General features: G+C 35.4%; 1 protein-coding gene across 1 annotated transcript; it reads left to right on the forward strand.

Annotated features, from left to right (window-relative positions):
* The first annotated feature begins 3,906 nt into the window (after positions 1–3,906).
* On the forward strand, positions 3,907–5,338 carry LOC141485405 (uncharacterized). Its single transcript, XM_074182013.1, has 3 exons — positions 3,907–4,220; positions 4,280–4,501; positions 4,558–5,338. The coding sequence occupies exons 1-3, from the start codon at positions 4,050–4,052 to the stop codon at positions 5,203–5,205; spliced, it is 1,041 nt and encodes a 346-aa protein (XP_074038114.1). The 5' UTR covers positions 3,907–4,049; the 3' UTR covers positions 5,206–5,338.
* The last annotated feature ends 6,671 nt before the right edge of the window (positions 5,339–12,009 follow it).

Raw genomic sequence — 12,009 nt, forward strand, 5'->3', positions numbered from 1 at the left:
AGTACCGACAATCAATGTGCGTGCGCAAAACTCGACTTTACTAACCTATAACATCAGTTAACCTCATTATTTGTTTTGGTGCACAGGTGGTTTTTATTCAAGTGCAGTTTTATGATATAAAACGCACATTTTCACCACAAATTTATATCAGGGAGTGCTATAATGGCTAGGTAAGGTATATAACATACATATTTTTGATTTTAGTCCCTTCTGTTTACAGAATTTTCAGTTTACGGGTGTATGGGATACATATGTCCCATTCGTATTCTATTGTGGGCGTATTATGTCCCAGTAGTAATATCTGTACAAAATGTTCATTTTTGTTTCAGAAAACGTTTAGATGAAAAACAACTAAATTTCATAGCAGATGTGGGGTGACTTGAGGATCAATTCCAAGATAGCGGTTCCGAGTATATTGAGTCGGAGCCTGACTCAGAAAGTGAGTCAGATATTGAAAAACCCAAAAAATTTCGAATTTTCGAGAAAACTAATACCGGAAAACCGAATGATTTATATTACTCCAGCTCTTCCGAGAGTAATGAGAATGATATATCTGACGTACATGTACCTGATGATAATTATTCCCCTGTTCCACACAAGAACGATCCTGTTCTCATTGGATGGAAAGAAGTTAGCGAAGGTTTTGTTCCGCGCATGAAAATTCCAATTGATAAATCGTGTTTTGTCTTGGCAGATTTGAACCGTCGGTCATTCGAGTTTTATATTTTCATGAAATTGTTTTCAAATAGTTTATCCAACTACATTGCTCAGTGCACAAATGAGCAATGTAGCAAATGAGCATCGAAGTTCCTTCGATGTATCATTATTGGTCTACGAATAAATCTTTAGGCAATGAAGCTGTAAAACAGGCCATTTCCAGAGACAGATTTCAGCTTCTAGTAAGCAAACTATATTTTACCTTTCCGAATAAACCAGAAAACTGTAGCAAACTTTATTACATTGAAGATATAAAGAAATCGCTAAAAACGTATCATCAGAATCCTTCAACGAGTCTGAATCTGAAGAAGATCAACCAGAACTTGAAGAAACCATAAATGAGTCATCAACTCAAGCAAGTACCAAGAAGAAAAAAACAAAATCAACAATTGTTTGGATGCGAGAGGCAATTATTACTCCAGATACTACATTTTCACAAGATTCAAATAACTACAGTCCACCACAAAGTTTAGATTCGCCATTGCAGTATTTTTTACGATATATTAGAGATGATGTTTTTTTAGAAATGGCTCAGTACACCAATATGTATGCTCTGCAAAATGGAATACCTTCATTCAAGCTAACTAATCAACACTTCATATTGCCATCGGTTCCCTGAACAAGTTTCCAAAACTCAGATTATATTGGGATACGACTCTTGGTATCAGTCTATTTCTAGAAAATATGTCACGGGACAGATTTTTTCAACTAGGAACATGTTTGCATTTCGTTGACCTCCTTCGCCATCTTGATACTTGCAAAGACAAGTTTTTTAGAGTTCGTCCTTTGTTAGATGTTGTTAGGAAACGTTGTTCCCAACTGATTTTAGAGGAAGACCTTTGCATCGACGAGCAAATGGTTCCATTTACCGGTAATCTCAACATCAAGCAATATGTAAAAGGAAAACTATATCCTTGGGGCATAAAAAATTATTGTTTGTGTGGAAAAAGTGGAATCGCCTATGATTTCCTCTTCTACCAAGAAAAAGAAACGGGGTTAGATGAGCAAAATCTAAACCAATATGGAGTAGGGGGCAGTGTTGTCTTACATTTTGCAAACAGGATTCCTCCAAATGATCATAAACCCTTCTATGAAATATGGGCAGTAGGTACCGTGAGACTGAATCGGTTTCAAAATCCACCTGTGTTATCTGACAAACAAATGAAAAAAGAAAAAAGGGGTTTTACAGACGAAGTTAAGAGTGCAGATAACATCTCGCTGGTTAAGTGGTTAGACAATAAAACTGTTTGCATGGCTTCTAACTTCATTGGAAAAGGAAAGGAAGATATTGCTAGAAGGTGGGACAAGAAATCTAATAAATATTTGAATATACCGAGGCCTGAAGTCATTGCAAAATACAATCAATCAATGGGAGGTGTTGACCTATTAGACCAAATGATTAGCACCTATAGCATTTTCATAAAATTACGAAAATGGACTTTGTGATTAATAATGCACATGATAGATTTCGTTCTAGCTAATTCATGGCTGGAATATAGAAGAGACTGTCAACTAAAAATATTCCCAAAAATAAAGTAATGGATTTTCTTCATTTCCGCTTTAATGTAACTAATGGTCTCATAAAAGCAGGTAAGCCCATTGAGAATATAAAAAAAAGAGGAAGACCCAGCTCAGCTTGTGGTGATACACCAACATCATCAAAAACTGTCAGAAGAGGCGAGAAAAGACCCATTGCTGATGTTCAATTTGATAATGTTGATCATGTGCCTCTGTATAGCAACAATAAGGAAGCCACTAGATGCAAACTGGAGGGTTGCAAGCAACGAAGTCATATTTTTGTCAAAAATGTAAAGTCCACCTTTGTCTTGTGAAAAATCGCAATTGTTTCGTGAATTTCCATAGAAAATAAAGTATTATTATAAAGATATATAACATTTGTTTTGCAACCTTTTGTACATTCTAGTGTACATATGGAAATGTAAAACGGCAACTTTTGAGTCCCAATGGACTGTATAATGTACACACCATAATATTTTTATTAATAAAAAAATTATATATTTTTTGACAGTACGATTCTTTGATAGGATAGAAAACACTCAGCAACAACAAATATTTCTTTAAAAAAAAAAATAAAAATCAGATCTGAAAGGGTTAATTGTCTGAAAAGTACATTCCTAAAGTCAAGAACAGAATCTACGCACCAATATCCCATTAAGACCCTGAACTAATTTTTTCCAAAATTGGTGATTCTGATAACTTTTTCAGTTCAAGGAACGTCAGAAATGACTCAGAAAAATACTTCAAAACATGCTAACTTTTTGGTTTTTGAGTTTTGAGGTGGGTCGTTAATGACCTCCATACGACACTCGTTGAGAATGTTTGATTGATGATGTGGACAAAGGGGACTAACGTTGGTATGAATTGGTATGAGTCTTCGAATTCATTTTATCGGGTCCTCGTGCGGAGTTATTCTTTAGATTTGCAATGATTTGCAGGAAATATAAAAAAAAAACGTCAACATATTGACATTTGATCTAACTTTCCCTATCGTAACTACAGAGCATGTCACCATTTTTTCAAATGGATCAATTGTTTTGTATTATCAGATGTTCCATGATGAACAGATTTCAACAAAGTAGAATATATTATGGTCTGAAGCTCATAGTTTAGAAGTTGAAAATTATTTGAGCTAAGAAGAAGCCACCCTGAATGAACTTTTGTACAATCTGTTACCTAGGTTTCATATGTATTTTTGTGAAGTGTACTTCAAAAAAGCCTTATTTTGCCTAGTTAAGTTGGAATTCGATACTCGCTTCATTTTGTATTTGTCTCATTCTACAATAACAATTACCTATCAGGTGAAGTTACAATTGGTGTTTCTGTTTTTGTGAAATCCTGAGAAGCAATGGTTTATACGCTTCGAGAACGGTTTGAAATGATAATCATCCAGGAAGTAATATACGACAGAAATACGTTTCGGAATTATCGAACAAATTTATGGAAACTGGATCTGTTAACAGTAATAGTTATTTATGTATCAAGGGAATTAGGAGGGCCTTAATTACCGATGGCAAAGTTTGCGTCCCGAGGGCCTCTGGCCCGAGGGACAGCAATTGCCTGGGTTATTAAGGCTCATTAATTCCCGTGGTACATAGATAATTTTATTTCTGACCGATTTCAATAAAATTTTGTTCATTTTTGAAACGGAAAAATTTACCAATCCATTACCTTCCCGGTATATTTGAATCAGGTACCGTTGATTATAGTAGAGTTTTCTTGTTGCTAGGTTGTTGCTATGTTACTTGTTCATAAACAGAACTTTGTTATCAAGCTGTGTTTGCGGTGAAAACGTGTTTTCTACCCCAAATATAATGGAGGATATTTTGAAAAAAGCTGAACAAGCAAGAGAATCATTAATTCCATCGAAAAGTGAAGCCGTATACCAAAAAGAATACAAGATATATCTGGACTGGCTGACACGAAAAAATGTTATGCCAAAAGATGTCACTGAAACTGTATTTCTGGCATATTTTCAAGAACTGGTAAGAAATTTTCTATGTTTTTCGGTAGATTTGGTAGTAATTCTGTTTATTCGTTTCAGTCAGAAACGTATAGTCCGAATTCTTTATGGACTAAATGGTCAATGCCAAAATCGATGGTGACTATACATGAGAAACGAGATATCACCAAGTTCAATGAACTACAGGCTTTTTTGAAACGGAAGAGTAAGAGTTATAAGCCGAAAAAGTCTGCTGTTTTATCTCCTAAAGATGTTATCAGATTCCTAAAGGACGCTCCTAATGATATTCATTTATTGCATAAGGTAATTTTTTTCTTATTTTCCTTTTTGTGTGTATTTATTTCTTTTTTTTGTTATAGGTTGTTTTGATTATGGGTTATTTTGGAGGATGCAGAAGTCAGGAACTTTTGAATATGAAGATATCGGATATAGAGGACCGGGATTCCGTTATGGTAGTGAACGTACCGGAAAGTAAAACTGGTGTATCGAAGAAATTTACAGTTGTGGATGAAAAAGAGTTCTCCGCTTTGCCTTTATTAAGACTTTATATGTCTTTGCGTCCTAAAGGTATTGAACGATTTTATTTGAGCTTCCGACAAAATAAATGTACATCTCAGCCAATTGGAAAAAACATGTTTGGGAAAATCCCCAGCAAAATCGCAATGTATTTAGGATTGCCAAACTCATCTTCCTATACGGGACATTGCCTTCGTCGCACTTCTGCTACTGCTCTAGCCAATGCAGGAGCAACTATGACTAACTTAAAAAGACACGGAGGTTGGAAAAGTTCCACGGTGGCGGAGGGGTATTTGGAGGATAGCATCGAATTGAGAAATAACACGGCGCGTATGTTGTCTACTTTGTCATCAGAAGAGGCAGGTACCTCGACTGTAGTGAACAGACGCTCCAGCCATACAAAAGAAGAAATTGTTTCCAGTGGCGAAAGTAATTTTCAGGGAACATTTCAAAATTGTACATTTATTATTTGTAATGACGTGAATAAATAAAATATGGTTCAGTTTTCATTTCTATTTATTTTTACTTGTGAAATGTAGAGGGAATTATAAAATCTATAATGTCCCAAGGGAGTTATGACCCTCTTTATTGATAGCGTAACTATGACGATATAAGCTTATAATATCCCGGTCAGAAATAAAAAGCATAACCGTTCAGGAGTTGTCAACAATGAACCTATTTGCACTGCAGTTTTAGGGCACGTTGGACTAATGGAAAATTCGAAATCTCTTACTAAGATATCTCGAGAATCGAGAATCAGTCCTACAAATGTTTTCAGGATCCTTCATAAGTAAAAATTTCATCGATATTAGATTAGACTAGTTTATGAATTGTGGAGACGACTTTGAGTTTGTATTCTTCGCAAATCTACTGCACTCCGCTCTGAGATATAATGGACTTCTACCAGAGGTCAATCTTCACTGTCTTTTCTATTGTTTCGTGATTGGTGCAACCTTCGAAAATTAATCAACATTCTTTTTCTATGTATGATGAACAGAACATAAAACACCTTCACACAAAATAAGTATGTAGTACTCATTCGGATGTCAACTCGTATTTTAATAACGTCATCTTCATCTCATTGAATTCAATAGAGTAATAAAGGAATACAATTGAAATTCTTCGATACTTCGGTGGAATATCTGAAAAGACACACGCGTGAGAACATACCACGCAATATTGCAAGTGTCTGAATTCAAATCACGCAATCGCAATAAAATAACAATATTTTCATCAAGAAAAGGAATGATGACTTTCCAAGTTGATCCATCACTAGTTCGAAAGACATCTCTACTGCAAGATAATCAACAACGATTATTTAAAAAAACAAGTATGCCGATTTCTTTATTGTTTTACAATAGTATAGTGATAAAGAATTTACAGAAATTGAATGAAACTATATTAGAAGATTTTGCCTGGTTTGGTGATCCAAAATATTTTCAAATGCGGTTTTTTCTATTGGTTTGGAAAGGGATCAAAAATGTTCGTAGATAAACAATTTAGTGGGTTCTATAATAAAATAATTCAATAAGTGAACAGTATATGTCAATACATATTGCAAAATTTATAAAGTTTATACAATCTCATATTATGTAAAAGAGATACAGACAGGTGCACTTACCAAACATTAGTTATCTATGCCAAAAAAACATTTGAAATATATGTGTCAAACAACATAGGTACAAACGAAAATGGGACTAACCAAATGAAAACACATACACCACAGACACATTTAAAATGAAAACGATATCAAGGGAGACAAACTGATTGAGAAATAGACGTTTTTGTTTGCTTTTAAAAATTTTTTACAAACATTAGAAGGATATTAGATTACACAGGATTTGTTTATTTATAAACATTATTTATATATACTGTATATATATATATATATATATATATATATATATATATATATATATATATATATATATATATATATATATATATTTCAATATTGAATTATACAAAAAGATTTGAAGCTTCATATCTTCTGTTAATTATCTGCGAGCGCTTTCGACAGTTGGTAGTACTGTCATCTTCTTGGCAGTTGAGGAGTGAACTTAAAATCAATAGCACTCACAATTTCTGACACTGAGTTTCATAACAAAAACATCAGAATTATAGAAGATTTTCTTATTAAAAATAATTACTCTCCTTCATTGGTGAAAAAAATTATAAATGAAAATAGACAACCTACACTGAAAATAACAATTCAAAATATTTCCTTATGAACATAACTTTTCTGAAAAACTTGGAACAGTTCTAAATAATGAACACTTCAAAACTGCGTTTGCAAATGCTAACACTGTAGGTAGAAGATTTTTTTCGAAACAAAAAACAAAAACTTCGATGAATATGCAATCAAACGTCGTTTATTAAATAAACTGCAAGGATTGTCCAGAATGTTATGTAGGGCAAACGGAACGTTACTTAAAAAACAGGTTGTCTGAACATGAAAGAGATACAAGGAAGTTGAATTTTGCCAATCCAACAGCCCTCGTTGAACACACAAAGAAAACGACCACAGTTTTGACTTTGCAAACCCCAAGATTTTAGATATTCAACCTTCATTAGGTAAACGACTGTTTAGTGAGATGATCCACATTTTCAAACAAAAAAGTGTTGATTCTAGAAGGAACGTAGAATGCGTGAATAGTGCTTGTACCTATGTTGTCTGACACATATATTTTAAACGTTTTTTTGACATGGATAACTAATGTTTGGTAAGTGCACCTGTTTGTTTCTCTTTCACATAATATGAGATTGTATAAACTTCATAAATTTTGCAATATGTAGTGACATATACTGTTCACTTATCAAATTATTTTATTATAGAACCCTGATGATGGATTTAATAAAGTCCGAAACGTTGGCATAAAACTAAATTGTTTATCTATGAACATTTTTGATCCCGTTCCCAACCAATAGAAGAAACCGCATTTGAATATATTAGGAGAATTGATAAGTTGTTTTGGTTGGTTTCCGGGTTTTGCCGTGGTCTCCTTTGGTTACAATCTTCAAACGTTTCGACTGCAACTGCGGCAGTCACCTTCAGTGGCGTAGTGAAAGTACTCTTCTTGACGTATCAACTAAAACTGATACTCGTAGCGAATCATCTTCATGTAAATTCGTCAAGAAGACGAATGGTTGAAAACTCAATGTGTTTGAATGCGGCATGATGGCTACTGACCTCTATAACGCCCTGGCCCTGTGGATTACTTCCTGACTGGGGTGTATATGAACAAATTGTTCACGTTTCACGGACTTCGTGGGGCCTCCACTCAACTGAGTGACGGGGCGTTCTGAATCGGGAGAGGTCGTCTGTAGTATAACCTACAGCTTCCCTGATTAGTACCTTCTCATGAGTTTTCGCTGATTCAAAAACTCTCTGATTCCTCGACTGGATGGACTGCTGTATAGTCAACAGCCACAAATCTCTGTAGATGGCTTCATTCCGCACGAACAATGGAGCATTCACGAGTATCCGTAGGATCTTGCATTGCAATCTTTTCAGAATGGAAATATTACTCGGGGTGGTTTGTCCCCAAGAGCCTGAAGCATACATGATGACAGGTTTGAACATCGTATTGTATAGTAAAACCTTGTCCTTGAGGTTGAGCTTTGACTTTCTGCTTATCAGAGGGTAGAGTCTGGCTACCCTCGCTTGAACTTTGTTCTTAATGTTTCCAAGGTGATGTACCCAGGTGAGTCGACGATCTATCAAAAGACCTAGGTACTTAACTCGTAGCTTCCATTCGATCTCCCTGCCTGAGACCCATACCCACGTGTCTGGAGGAACGTCACATCTTCCCAGATCTATCGCCTGAGTTTTATCTGGATTCACCCGAATCTTCCATTAGAGATACCAGCGTTCAAGGTCGTCCATTGCATGTTGTATGCAGACAACCGCCAACGCTCAAATCATGGAAAAAGCGAGGAGAGCTGTATCATTAGCGTGAAAGAAAACCTTTACGTGATTGAACCTGGGAAGGTCGCTCACGTTTAGGCTGTATCATAATGGAGACAGCACGGCTCTCTGAGACACTGCAGCTTGGATTTTCTTGACGAAGACAGGGTTCCTTCAACTCGAACCTGAAATTCAAGAAGGACCTAATCCACCGGATCAGGCCTCAAGCAGATTGGAATCGAGCAGTATGGGCAGAAGGCCTTCATGCTAGACTCGGTCGAAGGCCTTTGAGATGTCTATTAGGACAAGATGGACTATCCTCTTGTTGTTCGGCTCTGAGATAAAAATTTTTACCAGTCTTAGGGCTTGCAATTCGGTGTAGTGTGCCCTCTTGAAGCTGAATTGTTCGTCAGCTTAGACGTTGAGCTCAGCAGACTAATTGGGCGGTGTTTCTAGGGAAACAGCGAATTCTGGCTTTGTTTCGGAATCATGATGATCACGGCGTGCTTCCATGTTCGGGGGAAGTATCTGAAGTTGATTGAGCTCTTTATGATGTTCAATAGAAAACTAACGAAGTTCTCAGGGAGCTGGTTTAACAACCTCATCGAAAGCTACTGGAATTTTCAGGCAACTTATCAACTAGAGAAATGTAGGCTTTCACAGCTGGTGCCAATGTTTTGGTTGGCTTCCGGGTTTTGCCGTGATCTTCTTTGATTAGAATATCTCAACGTTTCAACTGCCACTGCGGCAGCCACTTTTATTGGCGCGGTTGGTCATGTCTGATTTTCCGCACACTTTCTTTAATGGCGGGTTCGCGCGTACTTTCTGTGCGCCTGTCAGTGCTATGTGCCAGATCTTTTGTAGATATATTCTTCTCTCTTCCTTTCTGTTGAAGTTCTCTTGGTATTTTTGGAAGCCATTATTTGAATGGCTCTCTTCACCCCATTTTTCAAGATGGCGGCCGGAAGACAAGTGTTGCGACCTCACAAACTTGAATATGAGCTTATAATAAGGACTTGAATGTTTATATATGTTTTTTTCAAAAGATGAATTTTTGTTACAAATCATGAAATACAAATCATGAAATTATAAAACAATAACAAAAATTAATTGGCGCTCCGGGGCAACTTCATTGATTCCAGTGGCGCATTTGCTTTTTCAGCATGTTATATTCATATTTCCAGCCATTTATATCCACCATTGAAGAGTGATTAGGCTAACATGTATCAGAAACACTCCACTGACCGAATATTCTTCAATCTCCCAGAATATTTTCAGTGAAGATGGCTCACGTTGTTCGACGCTTTTACACTCTCTGTCAGCCAAGAAAACATGCAAACGTTGTGAAATTACTCTCACTAGTCGTTGTTCATCTGTCGTAGAACTCCTCCTGAAATAGATACAGTAAGTGTAGCACAATCGAAGGTCGCAATGCATCATGTGTGATGTAATGATGTTACTGGGGAAATTGTCTGTCGATCCACTTCTTTGATAGACTAGTTCGTCGGGTTTTCGTATAATGGTTCAAGTTGTTTTGTCGGTGGCCTTTTAGACTACGTTGTTTTTTCTTGAATCCCTTGAATCGACTTTAAAAAGAACTTTCCTCTAAATATGAGGTGATATTTTTGTATAGACGAAATTAATCAACGAAACGAAACGAAAGTGAGCACGAAACAAATTAAGGGCCTATAATTTTCATTGAGGTTGACACAGTTAAAAACTGCAACACCATCCTTTCAAGATTTTCAGTTTTTCTTCCTAGAAATTATTCACCTGATGTAGTTGGCACCCTGAAACTTTCGTGATGCACTGTTACTACACCTTTGGTGTAGTAATGAATATTACTGGAGTTTTATCCCAACACCAAATTTATTTTGCAACACCTCGACACGTGTTTCGATCACCAAATTAGTTTTCAATGTCTATACCTGTCTGTGCAACTAGCACAGAACAAGAACCGGAAACTCTTTCACGCACAACCAAATCGGTTTTAGTAACGTAATGTCCAATGCATTTTGTATTTTGAGATTACCAATGAACCAAATGATCATCTGCAATAGGAAGATTATACTAAATATATAAGATACCTGCGTCTTAATTGTCTTGAATTAATTTTGCAATGAAGAAAAGAGAATTGAAACTTTCTATGTTTTTTACCACTTTCATTTGTAACTAACGTTACTGCAGTTTCATTCTCATTTTCAAACTTATACATTAAACTAACAACGGTTGATTACATTAGCCCTTATATAGCACCCTTGTGGGGTGCTATATAAGGGCTATAATAATGACGTTTATTCGTGATAAAATAAAATCGATACAATAATATAAGAGTTGGGTATAAAAATGAATAAACATAATAATATCCACAGAAGTATCATACATACTTGTTTGTGTAATTACAATAGAGACAGTCATGAAAATATAAAATATAAAACTGAGTGTAAAATAAATATACATTGATTAAAATTATACCTGATTGATTTATATTATAATAGTATAGATAAACTTGAGTATACATACATACATTTCAATATCTGATAATAATAGAGTTAATTGGCTGGACTGAGTACCTGAATTTTGTTTACTAGTTACAATGCGGGTATGCTAATTTGAAAACCGGTGATTAACCTAAATCGATTTGATCATTTAACAGTTTGCACCTGCAATTTATTTATTTATTTATTTATTCTAAATTCGGGACACATACAGGTAAAAGAACCCAAACAAGTATCCACTAAAATACAGATTGTGCTAACAAAACTGGCGTTCAACAGGTAAATGATCTAAATGCTTAATCTAAAACATAAATGATGAAAAATTGAATATTTTCCTCATATTACTTTTATACATTTGTAAGGACATGGAGAAAACGTCCAAATTGGAACAGTATCTGTTGAATGAGTCTGTTATTCTATTTATTGGAGAGTTTTTCCCACTAGGTGTTATATGTGGAAGTAGCTAATAAATATTTATTCTTTGTGTTTCTCTGGGGTACATGGGCGGACATCATTGCTATCAACTCAGGCGAGTCAATAAGATTCGTTAAAATTTTATAGCCAAACACTAGATCCGAAGTGATTCTCCGTTGTTCTAGAGGCTGAATGTTATAATAGTTACGGATTTGATTAATACCGTGAGTTACATAGACATTAGTGATTCGGTAATGAAGATGTCTAACAAACCTATTTTGCAGTCGTTCTAAACGCAATTTCAATGTATTATAGCAAAGATTCCATATAATGCTAGCGAAATTCAACTTGCTATAAACAAATGCATAATAGATAGTTTTAATAGCGGCTTCGTTGTTGAAGTATCTGCACATTCTATTGAAGAAACCCAGTGTTCTGTTGCTTCTATTTATGACATATTCAACATGGCGATTTAA

Source organism: Leptinotarsa decemlineata, unplaced genomic scaffold (assembly GCF_025532065.1).
Source record: "Leptinotarsa decemlineata unplaced genomic scaffold, Ldec_3_MD MMD2_tig00026328_RagTag_RagTag, whole genome shotgun sequence".
In the NCBI taxonomy this organism is placed as follows: Eukaryota; Metazoa; Arthropoda; class Insecta; order Coleoptera; family Chrysomelidae; genus Leptinotarsa; species Leptinotarsa decemlineata.

Coding starts and splice junctions, on each gene's coding strand:
- LOC141485405 (XM_074182013.1), top strand. CDS start 4,050: ATGGAGGATATTTTGAAAAAAGCTGAACAAGCAAGAGAATCATTAATT. Junction 4,221..4,279: donor TGGCATATTTTCAAGAACTG/GTAAGAAATTTT, acceptor TATTCGTTTCAG/TCAGAAACGTATAGTCCGAA. Junction 4,502..4,557: donor ATATTCATTTATTGCATAAG/GTAATTTTTTTC, acceptor TTTTTGTTATAG/GTTGTTTTGATTATGGGTTA.